This window comes from Cannabis sativa, chromosome 2 (assembly GCF_029168945.1).
Source record: "Cannabis sativa cultivar Pink pepper isolate KNU-18-1 chromosome 2, ASM2916894v1, whole genome shotgun sequence".
Taxonomy (NCBI): Eukaryota; Viridiplantae; Streptophyta; class Magnoliopsida; order Rosales; family Cannabaceae; genus Cannabis; species Cannabis sativa.
In genome coordinates this window covers 78,205,615-78,229,861 of record NC_083602.1, presented here as the reverse complement: position 1 = coordinate 78,229,861, position 24,247 = coordinate 78,205,615, and the positions used below count along the sequence as shown (strand labels likewise).

At 38.1% G+C, this 24,247-nt stretch overlaps 1 protein-coding gene across 3 annotated transcripts; it reads right to left on the bottom strand.

Moving 5' to 3' along the window:
• Positions 1-4,197: 4,197 nt before the first annotated feature.
• On the bottom strand, positions 4,198-6,489 carry LOC115720717 (ycf20-like protein). 3 transcript variants are annotated; one of them, XM_030649884.2, is made up of 4 exons: positions 6,152-6,476; positions 5,748-5,803; positions 5,227-5,443; positions 4,198-4,887 (listed from the first exon to the last, which is right to left on the bottom strand). In XM_030649884.2, exons 3-4 carry the CDS (start codon positions 5,406-5,408, stop codon positions 4,446-4,448), a joined length of 624 nt encoding a protein of 207 aa, XP_030505744.2. In that variant the 5' UTR covers positions 5,409-5,443; positions 5,748-5,803; positions 6,152-6,476; the 3' UTR covers positions 4,198-4,445. The 3 variants fall into 3 exon arrangements, with proteins under 3 accessions (XP_030505744.2, XP_030505745.2, XP_030505743.2); XM_030649885.2 differs by having other exon boundaries at positions 5,748-5,794; XM_030649883.2 differs by lacking the exon at positions 5,748-5,803 and having other exon boundaries at positions 6,152-6,489.
• Between the last annotated feature and the right edge of the window lie 17,758 nt (positions 6,490-24,247).

Sequence of the window (24,247 nt, the reverse complement as noted above, 5' to 3'; positions counted from 1 at the left end):
ATGAAACCTTCGGCCCGGTCGAGGAAATCACTATTGAGTCGACCGGTCCGTTCTTCCTTATGTTCTTTCATAGTTCGCCAAGGACTTCAATGCCCCCAGTATCGCGGATAACTTTCCATCCTCGGTTACCCGTGACACCTTGGTCGCTTCCGTCATGAATTTGCTGATGTATGCCCGGGGTGGCTCGCCTGGTCGCTGCTTTACTTCGACCAAATCTCCCAGATGCAATGGGAGTTGGCGTGAGGAAGAGAATTGTGCATGGAATTCCGAAGAGAAGGTTTTCCATGAACTAAACTTTCCTGGAGCCAACTTGAAATACCATTGCTGTGCGACCTCCGACAGAGTTGCGGGGAAGATTCTGCAACATACGTCTCCTCGCACTCCTTGTAGATCCATCTGCATCTCGAAATACTTGAGATGAGAGAGAGGATCTTCTCTCCCAGTGTACATCTTCCATGTTGGCATCTTGAACTTGTGAGGTAGTGGTAGGAGGTTGATTTCTGGCGAGAAGGGAGTTCCGCGTGCGCGGTCTAACTCAAGATCATTGTTACGCTGCCCGGCCATGCCATGAAACATATTCTTCAGTTCTTCAAGCTGGGCCTGTACGGCTGGGCTGACTTCATTGGCATTTTGGTCGGGTTGGGCTACGTCAGCATCTTTCTGAGCGGGGATTTGAGTATGGGCTCCGGACTGCACATTCGTTGTAGTATTCTGCTCGTCTGCTCGCCTTCTTCTGTTCAGGTCATCCCGTAGGTCACGGGGTGTTCCCAACCTTTCGAACACAGAAGAACCTGGCTGCCTTAGCGATTGGTTCGCTTGGTTGGTAGGTGGAATGGCTCATTTATTTTGAGTAAATCCATCGAGCATGACTCCTCCTGATGAATTCCCAGACAAGGTCTGTCCGCCTACCTCTTGGCCCACGAGTGGAACTCGTGACCGGGGATTGGACAGCTGACCGTTGTTTGTTTGGGAAGCATTCACCGTTGGGTCATACTCGGCTTCTCCAAGGGGAATGACGCTCGGCGCCTGCTGGCCTACAGTCTGATAGGCTCTCCGTATCAGCAAAGTAGCTTGCCGACTACAATCTTCGATTTCTGCATGGCGAGCCCTTAATGCCTCCATCTCTTTATCTCTCCACTCGGCGAACATACGCCTCTGTTCGTCAAACGTGAGGTTTACGGCGGCACGTAACTCCTCCTGATCGTGATGCAGGATATTGTTGTGGCCCTGCATGAGTCCAAGCGCAGCACGGAGATTTTGCAATTCAGTTGCATCTCCGATGATCGTTTGGGCGTTGATGCCTGGTGGAACAGTCATGTTATGAACATCCTGGCTGTGTGCGGAACTGTTATTTCCGGTCTCTTGCACACCAGGCGCAGTTTCAGTAACAGGAGTTATTCCATCATTCACCACGCTTCCCGTCTGACCAGGATTGACAGCGGGTGGAACCGTCGAACTCCCTGGGTCCTTCAACATCGGATCCAGCGTCTGTGAGTTTACTGGGTCTGACAGGCCTCTACGAGTTTGCACCATCGTGTCGAAAGAGCAATCTGTGATTCTGCTCTCAATGAAAGCACCAAAATGTTGACTTCGCTTTTAGCCAACGACAATGAGTCTTTTGATAAGCGATAAACGATATGTCGTAATAAGAATACGTAATAAAGCAAATAATAATAATAATAATAAAAAGACACAGAAATTTTATAGAGGTTCAGCCCCGAGCAGTTCGGTAATAGCCTAATCCTCGTTAGTTGTATTGATTAAGAATAAGGAAGAAGATTCATTTTCTTCTAGCTCTTACAATAATATCTCTGAATATATAATTCTTAGATAGCCTTAGCTTATAGCGTTTCGGCGTATGATTTCTCCTCCCCTGCCCAGTGAACATTCCTCACTATTTATAGGGTAAGAAACTTGAGGAGGAAGAGTTTCCTCTCTCGTTACAAAGTGCATAATCACAAGATCGTGGGATCATTGCTAAATGCTAGGATCGTAGGATTGAGGCCGTATGCACCGATAGTGGAATCGTGTGTATGCCATATCCACGCAAGTTGATCCCTGAGTTATAGGGATTGAGCTGGTGACTCACGAAGTGCTTGGCTGAATTCGCTAAGTGTTGCTCATTCTGCACAGCTCGTTGAGTATTCCATTATGGACATGCCAGCGAGGCATCCTGCTCGGCATGTTGATCCGACCAGGTGCTCTAAGTTGATGCCACGTGTCACCATTCTTGTGATGCCACGTCAGAGTGCCAATTTTGAGATAACAGACACATAAATGCTTGATTGATAATTACTTTATTTTTTTATTTAGAATATTTGATTCTCGGACATGATTTTGGAAATAAAGTCCTGATATTGTGGGATTTCATAATAAATGAGTGAATTACGAAACTGGATATCAGAATGTCCATTAGCCATTATTACTTGATGTTATCCAGAGAACTGCTGCACTGGATGCTTATCTCGCCTAGACGAGATATCTATCTATCATTTGGATGGCTTGTCCTTGCTAATAGATTTGGTCCATTATCTTGGTTGGGCATACAATTGGGCATGTTATAGTAAAACTAAACCATTGTGGAATTACACGTGTCTTCTGTCTAGAAATACAGATAACAAAAAAAATGGGCACAAACTGTTAGATGTCAGACCATAACGAGCTAAGTTCGCATGAGTAGGGATAAAACTAAGGGAGGCTATCCATGCAAAATTACGAATCGTAGGTGGAATGGGTAAGGACTAGAGAATATTTCACCACCAAGACTGACCTGAATAGGTCGAAGGTTGCCTAATATAAAAGTTCCTAACCTAATTCCAATAACTACTCTTAACATAAAAGTGCCCCTTATCAGTATAATTCCAAACCAAAGTATCAAGTCTTTCAAAAGAAGAGGTAGGAATAGATAGACTGGTCGAAGCTTTGAGGGAGCAAAAGATTGATTAATAAGATCAATCCTCCAAGACCCTTGATCGTCCTTAAGGTCACTGACAAACCAAAAATCAGAGTGTCTAAGAAAAGAAAAAGCTCGACCCACACGAGTTTTAGGAATCTAGGTATCCACCTCTGGCAATAAGCCATCTACAACCTTCCAACCATATTTCATTGCCCCAAACCCAAAGCACCATCTTCCAAAGAAATGAAGCACGTTTAGTCTCTTCAACATGTATAAGAGAACCATTTGGATACTAAAAAGCTTTCATGACCATGGCCGCTAGAGAATTAGGGAAATTGAACAAACAAGTTGCATGTTTCGCCAATAAAGCTTGATGAAAAAAAAAAAGATTTCATAAGCCCATACCTCATTAGACTTGTGCCAAAAAAGACACTCCCATGTACACTAATGTAACTTCTTATGATCGTCATCTCCCCTCCACCAAAACCTTGCACGCATCTTGTAGATATCATTAATAATACCCATTGGCACCCAAATAACCCCATAGCATAAGTAGCGTTGGCTTGAACCATAGATTTAAGTAGTTCCTCACGAACCCAGCAGAAATTAGTTTAGATTTCTGCCCAAACAATTTACCCCAAACTCTACCTAATCGATTGGAGGAGTCCATCCTTATTTTTCCCTGCGAAACAGAACAATCCTAAATATTTCTCGTGAAAAAGGAACAAGAGAAACATCCAAAATACGAGCAAGATCAGTGAACAAGAGTAGATCAATCCTCGAAGAAAAACAGACAACAAATTTATGGAGATTAACAAGTTGGTCTGACGCCTCTTCACAAACCCCGAGAATTTCTCTGAACTTGGTACTATTTTCGGCAAACATAACCTTAAAGACGTTTCCTCAAGTACAATTCTAAGTCTTTTTTTATGTTTTCTATGATTTAGGGATGAGATTTCATATTTCATATTTTATATTTTAGGTTTAATCGTGTATATTCTTTCAGTGCCAAGAGACATCCCTGTGTGTAAAGTGTTATTATTATTTGATTGTTGAAGCAAGAAAGTTGTGTATTGCTTGGTGTAATAATTTTTTCTTACATGCTTAATCCATTAGAAGAAGAAAAGTCTGATACGAGCTTCTGGATTCTTTCTCATAATAATCTCTTACTAGCAGACAAACATGAAGCCATGTCATTTCTTTGCAACCTCTAGCATTTATTATTGTATAGCAGGCTTTACCAAATTGGGCGTGAGAGAGTAAGCAACCGAAATGGCTAAAAAAATAGAAAGAATTAAAAGTTTTACGGATCAAAATGAAAGATATATAGATTTTGACCAAACTGGTCATTTATCCTCTACACTTGAGTTGCTTGCCAATATTTGGAGACATTTTACCAAGGCATACAATGAAGAATCACGCTACATCTTTTCAAAATCAAAACAATGGAATGGTTAAAAATCAAATACTTATTTGCTAAATGGGAGTATTCACACCCTCGAACAGCTTAGGAACTAAAAAAACAGGTGAAGAAAAAGCATAATCTAGACTAGCTACCTAGTTTGAAAGCATCCACAAAAAGTCCTAAACAAACACCAGCTTTCCAGTAGTTCACCATCACAACAAAAGACTGCAACCTTCCCTTTGAAAGAGAAGGTAGCTTTCTATACATAAGCATACCAATACCTTCAATGGCAGCTACCACGATGCCGGCAACTAGAACATCCCAATCCCCCGTCTGACCAAGAATTGTAGCAAGTGCATTAGCTGTGTAGAAACCCAACAGAACCAGAAATATCTTCATGGGAAGGTTCTTTCTAGCAGAGTTCAGCTTCGTCAATAGCTGTCTGCCACCTGCACTCACTATCCTACCCAAACGAGTTCGACCAAGATTGGAACTGTCACCGTTGACGCCCTCTTGGTCACCATTTTCGGAGACCCCACCAGTGTCTAAAGCAAAGGAAACTTTCCACCCTCTTTTTCTCCAAACGCTGGACATGAAGAAAAAATGTCAAGAGAATTGGAATGTTTATAAGGTCAATAAAAGTGTAAAAGTATTTTCAGTACTAGTACTGGCGACGAATTTATAATCTGGAATCCACTATTTGAAAATAAGACTTTCTGAGAGGAAATAAAATCAGAAGAGTAACACTAAAGATTCATCTTAAACAAAGGATTGGTTCATACAAACAAATTAAACAGTATCCTCCCAGCTGTAGAAATGGGCAAGCTCATATCCATCAGAGCAACCAGCGAAAATCATAGGAAGACAGATAAGTGAAGACATTAAAACAAATCTATTTATCCCATGATGAAAGCTAGAAATTTACCTCCTTTGGAGAAAAGGTGCAGCCATTAAGTCAATCCTTTTATTTTGTGCACCGAAACTTGGCTCATAACACCAGCTACACAAGTTGCAACTTGCAGCAGTAATGCAGGAACTTTCAGAAACTTCATTCTCCATCATCAAATACCCCGCATGATGCATTATACTTCCCATACGACAGGCCATGAACTATATATATATATATATCTTTACTAAAAAGTCTGCAGTGAAAAAAAGGAAGTTCATATTTAAAGATTCGCATATTAACTTTTTCGATAAACTAGCATTAAACTGAAGGGAAATTAGCACAATAAACCATTTCAAAAAGACTCAGTTAGGATTATAATTTTATACTTTCAAGAATTGTTCTCCAATAGGCTCACCATTTAGCTCTAATGCAGAATTTTAAAGTTCTTCGTCAGAGAAAGTCAAAGCAGAGTTATCAATCTGAACTATAAATTCCTACAAATTCCACCAAGCTTCATCACTTGAACTTGGTGCATGAAACATAAACTTATATATTACCTTAAACATCCCTTTCGCTATTCTTCTCTTGGAGTATGCTCTACTTTCTGAGAAAACTATTTTTTGTAATTTTAGAAAGAGAAAGATGAAAAGGACTAAAACAATAATAAAAAATGTTTAGACAAAAGGTAACATTAGCTACATACTACATTTAGCTAAGAAAATAAGGTGCGCTAAATAAGAGTAGCAAAACAAAAGCAAACAAAAACTACAAACACAAAACATAAAGACGAAAGACCAAACAGTAAGACAGAAGGCAAATTCAGGTAAAATCCTTTATACTAAAATAAAAATGTCACTCAACTGTAGATATTACAGAAAAAAAATAGATTTATTTTTTAGAAGAGTGATAAAAGAGGTCATTTACTCTGAGAATATAATGATGAGATGGGAAAGGAACATACCTAGTCGTGCCTGCCCGTCACCAGAGGAAGGCCCGCGTCTCGGAGGAAGCCTGGCGTCTCTCTCTCTCTCTCTGAGCTTTGGCCGTGACGGACCTCGCGCCGCGCAGGCAGAGGAAGTCGCGCCGGAGTTCTGGTGCCGTGCCGGAATCTCCCAGTTTGTGGTTCACTTCTGTCTGAGCAGGCAGAAGAAACCGACAGGCACACACAAACACGAGAACGAAAGAGATTTGGGGTTTAGGTTCCTTTTGTTCTTAATTTTTTTTGTGTTTTATTTTGTAGTCTATTTATTTATTTTTTTTTTTCAAAAAGGAAATTCTACACCTCCACCCATATATACTCTCTTCATGTTTTCTACTTTATAAATTTTAATTTTTTTTTTTTTTTCAGTGATATTGGCGCAAAACTATTTGGATTATACATTTAGTTACACTTAATTTCATATACTAATTTTAATGGTAAAATCTTTAAACTTACTATCTGTTTTGTTTTTACTATTATGTTAGATTTCCACATTTAAGTGTCAAGGTGGATTGTCTATATGTACACAATTATAAATTTAACATATTTTCAATTGTCCATGTAACGATTTAAATATTATAAAAATAATTTAATAAATAAAAAAATTACCACAAAAAAAATTGATGAATCAGAGAAGTTGTTATTGCTCAAAATAATGTTTATACATTCTATAAGCACCTTAACTGATTTGTTAAGGTCTTGTCATATCTATTTATACATAAATTTACAAATTGTCAAACCAAACCTCATCACTTCGGCTAATTTTCGTAGGCCATATTAGAACAACTCTTTGTTTTACAGTTTCTTTCTCTTTGACCCTGGCAATTAAGTGCACAGTATTTGGTTCTTTTCCTTGCCATATCAATTCATTTCTAGATTTCCATACATGATAAACAAGGCTAACTAAACCAGCAGTCATGACCTTCTTTCTAAATCTGCTAGTTTTAAACATGTTTATCCATTTGGAGACTCAGCCTGCATCAGTAACAGCAGAGCTCCAGCCAAGCCATCTTGCAATTTCAGCTATGCATTCCTTAGTCGTGCTGCATTCAAAAAACAAGTGGCCATTTGTTTCCACACCACTGTTACACATCAAACATGTTGGACTGTCAATGATGCCAAATCTGTGCAACCTTTCTCTTGTTCTTAATCTTCCTTGAAGTGCCAACCACAATATAAAAATGTGTTTAGGGATATTGAATCTTCCCCATACTTGTGCACACCAGTATTTCTTATCTTGAGTAGGACATAAGAGTCTATATCCTGCTGCAATTTGGTACTTCTCTTGTGCAAACTGTTGTGTATTAATCATGGGGCAAATCTGGTTTTTGAGAGCTACCAATTGCCTCCAATACCAGCTCCCATTTGTTGGGATAGGGTAGCTCCACCATTCCATATTCTTTATGTATACAGAATGTATCCACTTGACCCACAAATTTTCTTCCTTCTTTGCAAGAGCCCAAACATATTTAATCATTGCAGCTTCCACTCTTTTACTCTTCTAAATCCAATACCCCCATCTGCTTTTGTTTGGCAAATGGTGTCCCAAGATACAGCTCTTGCTCCTTGGAACATGTGTTGGCCTTTCCATTAAAAGGCCCTGCATATTGCTTCAATCTCTTTAATGACTTTCTGAGGCAGTATCATGACTTGGCTCTAGTAGGCATATATGGCTAGCAAAATAGAATTAATCAACACTACCCTTCCTGCAAAGGATAAGTGCCTTGTGCTCCATGTTCTCACTCTTGCAGTCATTTTCTTAGCAAGTATAGCACAATCTTTAGTAGAAATCCTCTTTGAATAGAGAGGAATTCTTAGGTATGTGAATGGTAGACTTTGTTGGGAAAAACCAGAAGCTACCAAGATTCTTGTGATGTCTTGTTGTGGCATGTTGCTGCAATAAATTGCAGACTTGGAAGCATTGGGGAAAAGCCCTGAAGTGTGTGAAAACAGCTTCAAACCTTGCAGCATGTATAAGACACTATTGTAATCACCATTACAGAATAACGGAACATCATCAGTAAAGCTAAGATGATTGAGTTGAAGCTCCTTACATCTGTCATGGTACTGAAAATCAGCTTTGTTACCAACTTTCCTCATAATTCTTGTCAAATATTCCATCCCCAGTACAAATATTAAAGGAGACATGGGGTCTCCTTGCCTTAATCCCCTCTTTGAGGCAAAGAAACCATGCATCTCTCCATTAAACATTAGGGAGAATTTGGGAGTTGTAATACATCTTAATACAAGTCGTGTGAACTGAGCAAGGAACTTGAAAGCTTCTAGCATTTCCTCAATAAATCGTCATTCAATTGTGTCATATGCTTTCTGTAGGTCCAACTTGATCATACAGTTAGCTTTCTTAGTTTTCCTTCAATAATGCTTAATGATATCTTGGCATATCATAATGTTGTGTCCAATATACCTTCCTTGGACAAATCCCCCTTGATTCTGTGCAGTCAAGCTAGGTAATACATTCCTTAGCCTATAGCATATTAGCTTTGTAGCTACTTTGTAAACTACATTGCAACATGCTATAGGTCTAAAGTCCTTCACTGTGCTAGGACATTTAATTTTATGGAAAAATGTTATAACAGTGGAATTGATCTCCTTGAGTATCTTCCCTGTTTCCAGAAATGAGATCACTGCTTCACATACCTCATTCTCTACCATTTCTCAATTATCCTGGAAAAAATAGCTTGAGTAGCCATCAGCCCTTGGAGCTTTAATGCCTGGAATTTCAAAAATAGCTTTCTTCACTTCTTCCCCTGGTATATCTTGCCATTAAAGTCTTAGCCTGTAGTGCATTTAGAGTAGGTCCCAGCTTCATAACAAATGTCTTGACCTGTTTCCTATCTTTCATTGTAGACCCCAACAATTTTGTATAGTAGGCTAGGAAAGCATCAACAATTTTGGTTGGATCATTGACTCTTGTGCCATCAGACTATTCTATAGATAATACCCTGTTTTGTCTTCTCCTTCTTTTTATGCTAGCATGAAATATGGTTGAGTTGTCAGCTCCATGTTTAACCCAATAGAGTTTTTCCTTTTGCTGGAGCATTGACTGATAATCCTCTTGTTTCTGTAATAACAGCTTTCTTGCTTCATGTTCCTTTCTGTGCAGGTCTGCATTTAGGGGATCTTTCCTAATTTCATTTTGACACTCCTCTAATTCACCTTTAACTCAAATTATGTCTGCCTAAAGGTCTGAATACCCTTCTTTATTAAAAAGAAGATTTTTTTTATTCTTTCTCTTTCCTCTTTTTCTTTCATTAGCAGTTTAACACCACCACCACCACCATTATCACTACTACAACCACTATTGCACCACTACACCCACAATTATCAAACCCTAACCAGATCCTAAAACATTTAGGGAACAAAAGTAACTAGATTAAAGCAAACTAAAGATGTTTGAGAACCCGCGAGCCTCTAACCCCTTTGTTGCAATCTCCTTCTTATTCCTGATTGCTCATCTTTGTCCAAAATCCCTAGCCGCCTCAATCCTAACCTAATTAAATTCCACTATTAACGGAGCAGGTCTAATAGGTCTAACCTTCTATGGCGTCGACTTCCTGTTGGAAATTATTTTACCAGGATCTTAGATCTACTCACAAGTATGTTGATTAACACCCTAAATATGAACTTTCTAAAACGATGAAATAAACACATATAAAGTTTAGTAAACCTTACATTGGGTGCAGCGGAATAATATGACTCCTTCCGTTCAGATATCTAGCCCTTGATTCCTTTCTGTAGCAGAGCATTATCAATATCTGAACCTGGATCTCTTTCTCTGATTCTTTAGTGTTGAAACTCCTTCTTGTTGAATGTCTTTCTTCACGATCTTCCTCACTATGATTGAGGTATCACTTGCTGTGTGTGGGCACTACTCTAACACTAAGTATTTCGAAATCTCAAGGAGAAAGAGAGAGAGGGAGTGGGCGGCCAGATAGAGAGAGAGTGTCAGGTTTTTCTCTGAAGGAAAAAGTAGAAAATTTAAGTGTGAATTTCCTAAAGCCTTCACTATCTATTTATAGCATTCCACTAGGGTTAGGTTTGAATTATTTGGTATTAAAATAATGAAAATATCAGAGGTAAAACCCTACAAAAGTGGCCGGCCATGCAATGTGGATTTGGGCCTCACTTTTTGCAATTTTGCAGTTTTATCTCTTCTGCATCTGATTTTTTCAAAAACGCCAATTTTCTAATTCAACCATTTAAATGCATATTCTAACTATTTAATAACTATAAATAATTATTAAATAATATTTTCATTTATCATATTTATTAATTGAACCATACAAAGTATCATAATTAACAAATATGCCCCTAAAACTCTCTCTTTACAATTTCACCCTTACTTAGTGAAAAATTCACAAATAGACATAGTCTAAATTGAGAATTATAATTGATTAATCAAAACCAATTATATGAGTCTTACAAGCAATATTATCTCAACTAGTGGGGGGACCATGGGTCTATATAACCGAGCTTCCAATAAGCATATCAAGAATTTATAACCTAAATTCACTGACTTATTAATTCTTCGTTGAATCTATGCATAGAACTTAGAATTGCACTCTCAGTATATAGAATGCTCTATATGTTCCACCATATAGACACATCATTAGTTATCCATTGTTATAATCCTAATTTGATCAATGATCCTCCATATGAATGATCTACACTGTAAAGGGATTAGATTACCGTTACACCCTACAATGTATTTAATCCTTAAAACACTTAACCCCGTATAAATGATATTTCAGCTTATGTGAAATGAGATCTCCACCATTTATTTTCGTTTGGTCAAGCTCGAAGGAGATCATCCTTTACTTAATATTCGCCAGATAGAAGCTATAGATTCCATGTTTATGTTAGCGCTCCCACTCAATTGCACTACCGTGTTCCCAAAATGTACGTATCACCCTGACCTAAAAGTAGGCTTAACTAACAAATCAAAGAACACGAATAGCCTCTTGAGATTGAGCCTAATCATAACAGGATTAAGATCATTTGATCTAGGATCAACTAGGCGATATTGACTTGAATAGATATTACGGTAAGTTTAATAAATCTAAGTCAAAGTTCAATATCGGTCCCTTCCGATACATACTCCATGCATCCAACCTGAGCTTTACTTTAACCAATGCTCTGGAAAGAACATAGCATTTCTCCACATGCAAGTAAACTCTGTTGTAGATTATCATATCAGTAAAACCCTGTGTCTGATAAATCTAGGAAACTTTATTCACATAGTCATGTTTACTTTCCAATGTGTTGACAGCACAATAAACAGGATCAAGTGTGTGAAAAGGGTTTCAGATGAATTCATACATTATGTACATATAATCATGAAATAAATCATGTGAACCGAGCAACATTAAATGTTATTTCTGATCTATATTAATAAGTAAATCTGATTATATTGAAATGAGTTTTATTTAGGGCATAAAACCCAACAAACTCCCACTTGCACTAATATAAAACAAAATGTGCATTTCAAATAATCTCAACACCTTGATATACTAATCAAGTGTAGTAGTAGTATACTCCTCGTAATAGGATCTGAAAGATTGAATTAAACACAACCTTTTCTCCACCATTACTCTTCCTTAATCACAAAATCATTGATAATGTGAAATTCCTCTCTATATGTCTACTCTCTTGGGATACTGGATTCTATACCTTTGGCAACTACTTCTTGGTTGATCAGGAAATTAACACTAGTAGTTTAGGCAATTTGGAATGGTGCCAAAGATGTATAGAACTTTCCTTAGACTGAATAAGTACCTTTCCTACAACTTTAACATCCAGTCCCTTTCTAGTAGACCTAGAGACTTCAGATAGGTTTTTACACTTCTCCAAAATCACTATTCCACCCCCAGAGTAATCCCCATCTTATCAGAAAGATTTTCTAGCACAAAGGCAAATTTCGAAATCTGATATGGTGTAGTCTAAGAGTTTTAAACACACCCTTATAGACTAACATATAGTTCCTCTTCTTTATCTTAAGATTTACTTGATTGTCTTCCAATGTTCTTCTCCTGGATTAATCTGATACCTACTCATTACTCCCACTCAACAGCAGGTGTCTGGTCTAAGGCATACAAAAGCATATCTAAGACCTCTCACTGTTGATTTAAGAAATTCTTTCATGGCTTTACCTTTTCTGGAATAGTTGAGACTTTTCCTTAGATAAATAAAATCTATGCCTAGAAGTCGAGAAGCTTCTATAGATTGCCATTAGAAAGAAAATGCTTCAGCATCTTGCTAAAGTAAGTTGCTTGCATTAGAGTAAGTAATTACCAAGTATACCACAAGCCATAGGTTTAGATAAACTCAAACCTATAATACTAGGAACAGGAAGTTTTGTTAAGTCCATTGAATAGACTTATAAACGAAAATTTCCTTTTATGTCCTTGTAATAGAAAAATTTACGTTACTCCATGTGAAAGGATTAAACCATAGTTCTATTGGCTTTTCTTCATAGTTTCTTATCTTGACAATCCATTACTTGTTTAAACTCACACTGGATTTTAATCACTAGTGTCTCCCAAGTCATAAGAAGGTGAGTTCCTAGAAACTCTCCCACTACGACAAGGTACCGTGAATTATGTCTAAGAAAACTGAATGGTATTGATCTCTTCGGCTGTGACAAGACAACAGAGGCAGTGGGATCATCATATGTCATATAAGATGATAGAACACTTTTGGAATCAAGAAAAATATCTCCTTTATTTGCTACTTTATTTTCAGACTTAGTCATTTTCTTAGAAAAGTAGTATTTGTTTAAACAAACACTTTCTTATCTATTGACTATGGGATGGTCCGCCCCTAATCACTTAGAATAGCTAACAAACCATGGTTAACAGTTCTAGCTTTTCTTAAGATTTTGATTAGGTCATCCACGAATCTAGTAATGATTTACATTAAGTATACAACCATTACATCATTCTGAAATTATATTACCATAGAAGGATTTAGGCAACGACTAGTAACTAATCATCAATATGCAAATCGAAATTTCTGGGGAGGTAAGTTTGGATATAATTCAAAAATCAATTTAATGATCTTTGAACTGCATATCTACTAACTATTTCTCCACCCCTATCAGTTCGCAAGATCTTTAACCACTTACCTTAATGGTGTTTCACCATTGCTAGAAATTAATGAAATTTTTCAAACATTTCAAATTTCTTTGCATAAGGTATAATCTAGAGTGATCATTTAAGAATACAACGAAAAACTCATATCCACCCCTGAACGTACATCCATCTGCGAATGAGATGAACTTACTTTCAGTGGATATAGGCATATTAACTCTTTGCAGAGATTGATCTTATCAAAACTACTATGAACAAGATACAAATGCCATAAATTAAAAAAAAAATGTGGTAGTGTCTTTTGATGACTTAGGTTTAGTTACATCAAAGAGTTCTTAGAATAGTGCAAGTGGATCCTGGTCACAGAATACTAAACTCATATTCTATACAGGTTTAATCCATTAATAGAAGATGGATATTAAATACTTGTGCAAGTGTAACTGTATTGTACAATGGAATTAGAAATATAAGAAAATTTCTGTTTGGAATCTAAAATTAAAGTCAAAGACTTAAATTTATACCAAATATAATGAGTAATTCTATCTTGGACCACCACTACTAATTTAACTCTAAGTCAGATTTGCCCATAAAGTAGGAGATTTCTAAGATTGAGGATTTATATCAATTGGGAATAGAATTTCGGGATTATAATCATATGCGTCATTTAATTTCTTAAGAGAAAATATAATGGCATTAAATGATATATAGACCATTCATCCAATGATATGTTATTGAGCTAATTTGAAATGAATAAGCTAAGAGGAATTAGGATAATTTCGTTTATAAATAAGAATCCAACGATGCTTCGATTAGCGAGAGGCAAAGTAATCTTATTTATACAATCTTCTTGTTTCATATCGTAAAAATACTAGTCTAAGGTGTCATCAATTGATGAACAGCTAGATGTTGCATATACAATATTTATCTTTCGAGATCTAACACTATTATGTATGTCTAATGGTGAAAATCCACTAGGGATTTATCTCATTAGATAAACAAACCAAGTTAGACCAACAATGAAGATTCGAAATTAAACTACAACTTAATAACAGAAAATAACATGGTTCAATATATATACATACACAATTCAGAAATTATTAAACATATAGCAAGTAGGAATGACAAGTGAAAATACTAAAACATACAATCCTAAATAATTTCCAAGGTTTTCAACAAACTGATATCAGTGTCCCGTTTAGGCGAGAGTCAAAGCTACCATCCATTGAATAGAGTTGTCAGCTCATCTAAAATGTTAAACATTCTAGCAACCTTTTATTCGATCAAGATTGGAATTCAGCGTTGTCCCGTTTAGGCGAGAGTCAAGGCAATTCTATCTTATGAGCTTCCACCATTGTTTCATAATTTGCAAGTCAAATATGGTCGCCACCATTAGGGTGATCCATACCATATAAAACACTTACAAACTACTTATCTTTCGAGATTAAACGGTGCGAAATTGCTAATGAACGTTCCTCCATTAGGGAGGATTACTCACTAAAACAAACGCGATGTAAAACCAACAATGGAGATCGAATATCTTAATAATAAAGCTCATTATTTAATGAGAGTTGTATTTTCTTTGAAACTTATTTTAATCTATTTATTTTAAATATATATTTATTAATTAAAATTTCTAATTTAGAATGAAAAATTCTAAATATAAATTTTAATAAATTTTACTTAGATGGATATGAAAATAACATGAATTTCTTCCATCTTACAAACTACTTATCTTTCGAGATTAAACGGTGCGAAATTGCTAATGAACGTTCCTCCATTAGGGAGAATTACTCACTAAAACAAACGCGATGTAAAACCAACAATGGAGATCGAATATCTTAATAATAAAGCTCATAATTTAAAGAGAGTTGTATTTTCTTTGATACTTGTTTTAATCTATTTATTTTAAATATATATTTATTTAATTAAAATTTCCAATTTAGAATGAAAAGTTCTAAATATAAATTTTAATTTAATATTTATAAATTTTACTTAGATGGATATGAAAATAACATGAATTTCTTCCATCTTAGTAATAATTTTCAATAAATATTTAGAAAAATATTCAATTTAAGTTGTTACAAAGTTAATTTAAATTAATTTACAACTCAAATTTAATTTTCTATAAATATATATTGCATTTCGAAAAATTAAAGTATTTTAAGAATACAATTTTCGAAAATGCATGTTAAAATAAAAAATAAATCCTGGAAAAATTATTCTAATTTAATGTTGGCCCAAAATTAATTAATAAAATTAATTTACAACAAAAAATATAATTTTCCTATTTAATTAAATATATAAGAAAAATTTCAAATATTTAAGTATGATGATGAAAATCAACTTAAATATTAATTTTCTATTTAATTAAATACACTAGAAAAATACTTCAAGCAAAAACAAATAATATCTATCTAGATTTTTATGGACTAATTAATTCATTTTCTAATTAAATATATTTTACTTCATTTATTTTAATTAATCATTAAATGAAAAAATCATTGATTTAAGTTGGTCCAAAATTAAAATAAATAATTTACAACTTTAATCTATTTTTTAAATAAAATTCGAAATTCCAGCATTTAAGAAATACAATTTCGAAATTTGATTAATAAAAAAAATATATATTTTGAAAATTATTTAAATTTAGTTGAAAAAATAAATTTCAACTAAAAATAATTTTCTATTTAATTAAGTGTCATGAAAAAGAAATATTTAAGTATCATGATGAAAATCAACTTAGATATTTAATTTTTCAAATTAATTAAATGTATTAAATTCAAGAAATAAATAATTACGTGTAGAGAAGGCTTAGTTATTAATCTCTAGTTTAATACTATGAAAAATATACTTAAAATAAATTGTACCAAAATTAATTATTTAAATAATTAATTTCACAATATATAATATTTTCTTATTAATATTAGAAATAATAAGTAGTCTAGAAATAACTATCTAGAAAATATCTTATTTGACTAAATATCTTTTCCACAAAAATTTGAAAAAAAAAATATCTAATTTAAGTTGTATTAGAAAAAATCTAAAACTTAAATATTTTTCAAATTTAAATTTAATTAAATATCAAAAATTAAGTTATAACCACTTAATTTGAAAATATTCCATTTTAAGTTAATATTCGAAAAGATATTAACTTAAAAAATATCTAAAGAATCTTAATAACCAATGCCTAAAATTCCTCAACTGAATTTTGAAATTTTTAAATCCAAAAGATATTCAGATTTAAGTTGATTAGTTATAGATAACCAAATATCAACTTAAATAGGAATATTTAATGAAAAATTTAAATTAAGCTTCAGAAAGAATCTAGATGATTATAATTCTATATTTAATTAAATACAAGAAAATACATATAGTTTAGCTTAGAATAAAATTCTTTAAACTATGATTTTCTTAAATTAATTTCAAAATAAATGAAATTAATTATGTTGCTAATCAATTTTATTAGGTTAAACTAGTTTAATTAACCTAGCACAGTTATTCAAATCAGGCAAATGGGCCTTCACAATTGGGTTGGTTCATGTGAGGGGGTTCTGGGTTCAGTATGTCGTACCCACTTGTAACACCCTAACTACCTTAGGCGTATTACGTGATTTTTAAACGTACTGTGCAGCTCGTTGCTAATCAACGAGGTTTATGGAAAAACGTGATTAATTAAAATTTTGCTTTTTGATTAAACTTGTAAAACATATTATAAAAGACTCGGGATCCCGATTATAAAAATATTTACAAAAAGTTTCACTGTTTAACTATTACATCAAAATAAAAGTCGTCTAACGACAGTTACAAAAATTCAGCCTTGCTATCCCGAGGATCGTACGCTCCAGGCCTAACCGCCCCGACATGTACAATCTCATAAGCTCGCTCACGGTCCATCAGCTATAGCCTTGCCTTTACCTACACATGAACATAAACTGTGAGTCGACAGACTCAGTAAGAAAAGCATAATAATATCATACATAATTCTAACTGCCGTGTCCAACACGATACTGAGTCCCGCTACTGCCATGTCCAACATGGTACTGAGCTACTACTGCCATGTCCAACATGGTACTGAGTTTTGAACGTTCAGGGGACGGTACTATTGACAAGTATCCTCCTGATCGGTCGAACCGGTCATACTTCGGCTGCTGGTCATACTCCAGCCTGTACCGACGGGATAAGTCAATAGCACTGAACCACCAACCAAGTGTCAGCCTGATCGGTCGAACCGGTCATACTCCGGCTGCTGGTCATACTCCAGCCTGTACCGACGTGACAGGGTTGGATGATTCGAAGCCTAAATACGTAACTAACGTAATCTAGCAGGCTTCCTACATGCACGCTAAACATGTAATCTACATATGCATACTGTTATACTAATCTTACCTGGATTCCGATTTCAGGTGTGCCGGTCAACCTGACTGGAACTGAAGCTGAGCGGCGGACATCGGCTCCTAAACCATAAAAATCACAACGCTATAAGTGACACGCTAAATCACTTCCCGGGGACTAAAACTTGGAACTAAAAGTTTTCCTATCGATAAAAAGCATGGCAATACCCCTAAAAACATAAAAACGAGGAAAACTAGGGTTCGGAAAAATTCCCCAACCGGCAGACCGGTTGCCCAACCGGAATTCCGGTTCTGGGAATTACTGAACCCTCATCCGGAATTCCGGATGCACAACCGGAATTCCGGTTCCTCGCAGGCAGCCAACTAAAATTCTCATAACTCGACCAATTCCACCCCAATTAGTACCAAACTTTCCAGACCTGTTCTAAACACCCCAAAGAACAAATCTAAGGCCTCAAAACCACCCAGAAAACACAGAGGCAAAATTCACCATTAAAGACCAAGCTTTGAGTTCCAAAACTCAAACTTGGTTAAATCCACTAACATGCATCCAAACCTATTTAATTCTACTCAAATAAGCATGAATAAGCTTCTGAAAACATACAAGAACACCCAGCAACTTCACAGAAACAAAATGAACCATTTCACTCAAAAATCACATATTTGCATAGGAAATTCAAAGCTTTAAACAACACCACTAGCATGCATTAAAACCTATATAATCCATCCATTTAAAACCTAATTAAGCTACTGGAAACAACAATTAAACACAGTAGCAAAAAACTTCTAATTAACATGCATTTTCTCAACTTTTTCATCAAACAAACTCAAGAAAACAAGGTAGAGAAATCACATAAAGAAATACCTCAACAAAGGATTACTAGAGCTTGCAATCCAAGCTTGAATCACCACAAAAATTCCAGCTCTTGAACCCCAAGTTTCAGCCGAAAAAGAGAGAGAGAAAAGGGAGTGTTTTCCTTGAAATTTTTCTTTTAATTTTGACTAAGTGTTGAAATTTTGTGGAAAAAAGAATTTAAGCCACATATCACATTTTATTTCAGCCAACAAATAAATAAAATAAACAATTAATTTTCAAATAAAAAGTCACTAAAAGACAAAACACTAATGGGGCAAAAAGACCATTTTGCCCCTTCACCACAAAATCACATAAATCATACATAAGGGGTATTTTTGGGAAATTCTAAATTCCCGGCCATTCCCGACATTCCCAATGTCTAAAACCCGTCCCCAATTACTAACATACTAAGTTGTGATTTCTACTGAGCCAAACGCCGAGTTCCAAAATACCGGACACCGGAAATGCAAAATATAAAAGCTACTGATGACATAATCATGCATTTCTGAATTCCATAAATAACAGTAATAAATTATTTAAATAGCTATAAATAATTTCATATTTAAACATAAACAACAGCTAATTTCCAAATTAACTAAGCGGGCTTTACAACTATTCCCCCCTTAAAAGGATTTCGTCCTCAAAATCTAACCTGAATAACTCTGGATATTGAGCTCTCATATCTGACTCTAGGTCCCAGGTGGCTTCTTCCACCTTACTGTTTCTCCAGAGAACCTTGACCAATGCTATGGTCTTATTCCGAAGGACTTTATCCTTTCTATCCAGGATCTGCACTGGTTGCTCCTCATATGACATGTCTGGCTGAAGCTGAAGACTCTCATAACTGAGTATATGAGAGGGGTCTGAAACGTATTTTCTCAACATTGAGACATGGAATACGTTGTGCACTGCTGATAAGGCTGGAGGCAATGCTAACCGATATGCCACTTGACCTATCTTCTCGAGAATCTCGAAAGGTCCTGTAAACCTAGGGCATAACTTGCCTCTTTTCCCGAAACGTTTAATCCCCTTCATCGGAGATACCCGTAAAAACACATGTTCCCCTACTTGGAACTCAACATCCCTGCGTTTCGGATCTGCGTAACTCTTTTGTCTGCTCTGTGAGGCAAGCATTCTAGCTTTTATCTTCTCTATCGCCTCATTGGTCCGCTGTACTGACTCAGGACCTAAATACTTCCTCTCCCCTGTCTCATCCCAGTGGATAGGGGATCTGCACTTCCTACCGTACAACAGTTCATAGGGAGCCATCCCTATCGTACTCTGATAACTGTTGTTGTAAGAGAACTCTATCAACGGTAGATACTTACTCCATGAGCCTTCAAAGTCCATAACACAGGCTCTCAACATATCCTCCAATATCTGAATTGTCCTTTCGGACTGACCATCTGTCTGAGGATGAAATGCTGTACTGAATTTTAGCTTCGTACCCATTGCCCGTTGCAAACTTTGCCAAAATTTGGAGGTGAATTTCGGATCCCTGTCCGAAACTATAGACTTCGGTACCCCGTGAAGTCTCACTATCTCCCTGACATATAACTCTGCCAACTGATCCACTGTAAATGTTGTTCTGACCGGCAGAAAATGAGCAGATTTCGTAAATCGGTCCACCACTACCCAGATGGAATCATGCAAACCCGTGGTCCTAGGTAACCCGACCACAAAATCCATCGTAATATCCTCCCATGTCCATTCTGGTAGGGTTAGAGGCTGCAACAACCCCGCTCGGTCTCTGATGTTCAGCCTTGATTTGCTGACAAGTGAGGCATCTCGACACGAATTCTACCAAATTCTTCTTCATACCGCTCCACCAGAAGTACGGTTTCAAATCTTGGTACATCTTGGTGGTGCCGGGATGCAGAGAATATGGAGTAGAATGAGCCTCCTCAAAGATCTCATTTCTAAGTTCCACACTGTTCGGAACCCAAACCCTGGCTTTATACAAAAGCATCCCACATCGTCGACACTCGAAAAGTCTTTGGCTTGACTACCAATACCTCATCTCGGATTTTCACTAACTCCGGATCCGTCATACGAGCGACTTTTATTCTTTCCAACAGATCAGATTGCAGCGTCAAGTTGTGAAGCTGACCTACCACAAACTCAATGCTGGATCTAACCATATCCTCTGCTAGCTGAGGTGAGATCTGAACCATGCTAGCTACTTGCCCGGGACCCTTTCTGCTCAGGGCATCGGCCACAACATTGGCTTTTCCGGGATGATAGAGGATCTCACAATCATAATCCTTCACTAATTCCAACCAACGCCTTTGTCTCATGTTTAAATCTTTCTGAGTAAAGAAATACTTGAGACTTTTATGGTCGGTATAGATCTCGCACTTCTCCCCATAAAGGTAATGCCGCCAAATCTTCAGTGCAAAAACCACTGCGGCCAATTCTAAATCATGAGTCGGGTATCGCTGTTCATAATCCTTTAACTGACGAGAGGCATAAGCGATAACCCGATCGGCTTGCATCAATACGCACCCCAAACCTTGTTTGGATGCGTCACAGTAGACTACGAACTTCTCCTTGTCCGAAGGCAAAGCTAGTACCGGAGCAGTAATCAACCTCTGTTTCAGCTCCTGAAAACTAGCTTCGCATTTATCTGACCAGATAAACCGCTGATTCTTCTTTGTAAGCTCGGTTAGGGGCATTGAAATTTTGGAGAACCCCTCCACGAACCTACGGTAGTACCCAGCTAATCCCAAGAAGCTTCTGATCTCTGTCACTGTCTTCGGTCTCGGCCAATCCTTGACGGATTCAATCTTCCCGGGATCCACCTTGATCCCATCTTTACTTACAATGTGCCCTAGGAAGGACACCTGAGACAACCAGAACTCACATTTCTTGAACTTGGCGTAGAGCTTATGTTCTCGAAGTCGTTGCAGTACCATCTGAAGATGTAACTCATGCTCCTCTTCTGATTGAGAGTACACAAGGATGTCGTCGATAAACACAATCACACAAATATCGAGGAAATCCTTGAATACTCTATTCATCAGGTCCATGAATGCAGCAGGAGCATTGGTTAGTCCGAATGACATAACCAGAAACTCGTAATGTCCATACCTAGTGCGGAAAGCCGTCTTCGGAATGTCCTCCTCTCGGATTCTCAACTGATGATAACCCGAACGGAGATCAATCTTAGAAAAGACCGTCTTCCCCTGAAGCTGATCGAACAAGTCATCGATCCTAGGTAATGGATATTTATTCTTCACCGTCAGCTTGTTCAATTCCCTGTAGTCGATGCACATCCTCATAGATCCATCCTTCTTCTTGACGAACAAAACCGGGGCTCCCCAAGGTGACACACTGGGCCGAATGAACCCTATGTCAAGCAACCCTTGGAGCTGAATCTTTAATTCCTTAAGTTCAGCTGGAGCCATCCTATACGGGGCTTTGGAAACCGGATCCACCCCTGGTGCCAAGTCGATCACGAAATCAATCTCCCGCTGAGGTGGTAACCCTGGAAGTTCTTCGGGAAAAACGTCCAAAAATTCCCGAACCACTCTGATGTCCTCTGGCCGAGTGGTGTCCACCACCACGGCCAGAAACCCTAAGCACCCACCGTGCAACAATTCTCTCGCTGACATAGCCGAGATCACCGGGATCCGAGATCCCTGAACTGAACCCACAAATACAAACGGTTCTTCACTTTCCGGTTGGAAGACCACCATCTTCCTTTTACAGTCAATGCTCGCCGAATATTTAGATAGGAAATCCATTCCTAAAATAATATCGAATTCGACTAAGCTCATCTCTATCAGATCAGCGCTTAACTCTCTACCATCTATCCTGATCGGCATAGACCTAATCCACCTATTGGAGATAACCAATTCTCCGCCAGGTAACAGGGTTCCAAACCCTGATTCATATCTATCAAAGGGTCTACCCAACTTACTAGAGACTCTGGCCGCCACATAAGAATGTGTAGCCCCCGAATCAAACAGCACTGAATAAAGCGAGTTGTTAATAAAAAGCTGACCTGTGACTACTGATGGGCTGGCATCTGCATCAGCCTGCGTGATAGCGAACACCCTGGCTGGAGTGGGTATCGCTGGAGCTCTCGGTGCCTCTGGTCGGAGCTGGGGACATTCCCTTTTGAAGTGTCCGGGCATGCCACAATGAAAGCATCCCTGACCTTTGCACTCGCCCCGATGGTGCCTCTTGCAGCTAGGGCACTCGGGATAGGAGAATCGGGTCTCATTACCACCAGGACGACTCCCTCTGTTCTGGTTCCCCCGGAACCTCTTGTTCTGACTCGAGCCGCCGGAAGCAGTGGGTGCCCTCTTCCTCTGATCAATGGCCGAACCACTACTCCCCCTGCTATAGCCTGATGCAGGAGGGGTAGGAGCTCCGCCACTAATCGGAGTACTAGCTGATTCTGACATGCACCCCACTGCGCCCTCAGCTCGCAGTGCCTTCTCCACCATCTGAGCATAGGTGGTGCTGTCGTCAGTGGTAATCATCAGGTCATGTCTGATCTTGGGATTCAACCCGTCCAGATACTTCTCCTTCTTACTGAAGTCGGTCGGCACAATTCCCGAGGCTAACCTCGCCAACCGATCAAACTGAGTAGTATACTCAGTGACGCTCATGTTCTCCCGCTGGGTCAGGTGAACGAACTCTTTCCTCTTGGCGCTTCTGACCGCCTCATTGTAATATTTCGCGTTGAAGAGTTCCTGGAACCTTTCCCAGGTCATGGTGGTGACATCATGAATCTGAGACACCATGTCCCACCATACCAGGGCGTCCTCCTGGAACTGAAACGTGGCGCACACCACTCTGTCGTTACCGGTGACACCCATGAAATTCAGGATTCTAGTAATCACCGTCAGCCACTGCTCGGCTTTCATTACATCCGGACCTCCCAGGAATACCGGAGGTGCTTGTTTCCGGAACCGCTCATACAATGGTTCCAATCTATGGGCCGCCACCACTATCTCGGCCTGGGCAGCAGGGCGGTGCCACCGGAACTATGGGCACGGTGAACCGGCAGGAGCACCCCGCCGTCTCAACCTCCGAATCTCGAGGTCTTGTTCTTCGATCCGGGCTTGCATCTCGCAAACCGTAACTCCCGGTTCGGGGCTCCCCGATCTGCCGGGGGAGCTGGGCGTGCCGTGGCGGGTTCTCATCACCCCGGCCACGAGCCCTGCCTCGGGGACCTCTACCTCGGCTCCGAGCAGGTGGGGGAAACTGAGCTCCCTGTCCTTGATTCGACCCCACGGAGTTGCCCTGACTCCTGGTAGTCCGCCTGGCGTCCATCTGATTAGAACCGCCTGCGAAACCAAGAGTTGGCATATCAGGTCGTATTCAAGGCGAGCTTACTAATGCCGCTTAATTTGGAAATTAGAAATGAAACATGCGCCTATTCTACTATCAGGCTACTAACATGCTTCCTAACAGGCTTTTCTTTTTCATAACTGAATAAAATAAACTACTAAAGCAATAAAGGCTTACTGAACCGTGAACCGAGCTAACTGCTGATGATGATTGTACATGTCGTGACGATCTTCGAAAGACAACCTGGCGGCTCTGATACCAAATTGTAACACCCTAACTACCTTAGGCGTATTACGTGATTTTTAAACATACTGTGCAGCTCGTTGCTAATCAACGAGGTTTATGGAAAAACGTGATTAATTAAAATTTTGCTTTTTGATTAAACTTGTAAAACATATTATAAAAGACTCGGGATCCCGATTATAAAAATATTTACAAAAAGTTTCACTGTTTAACT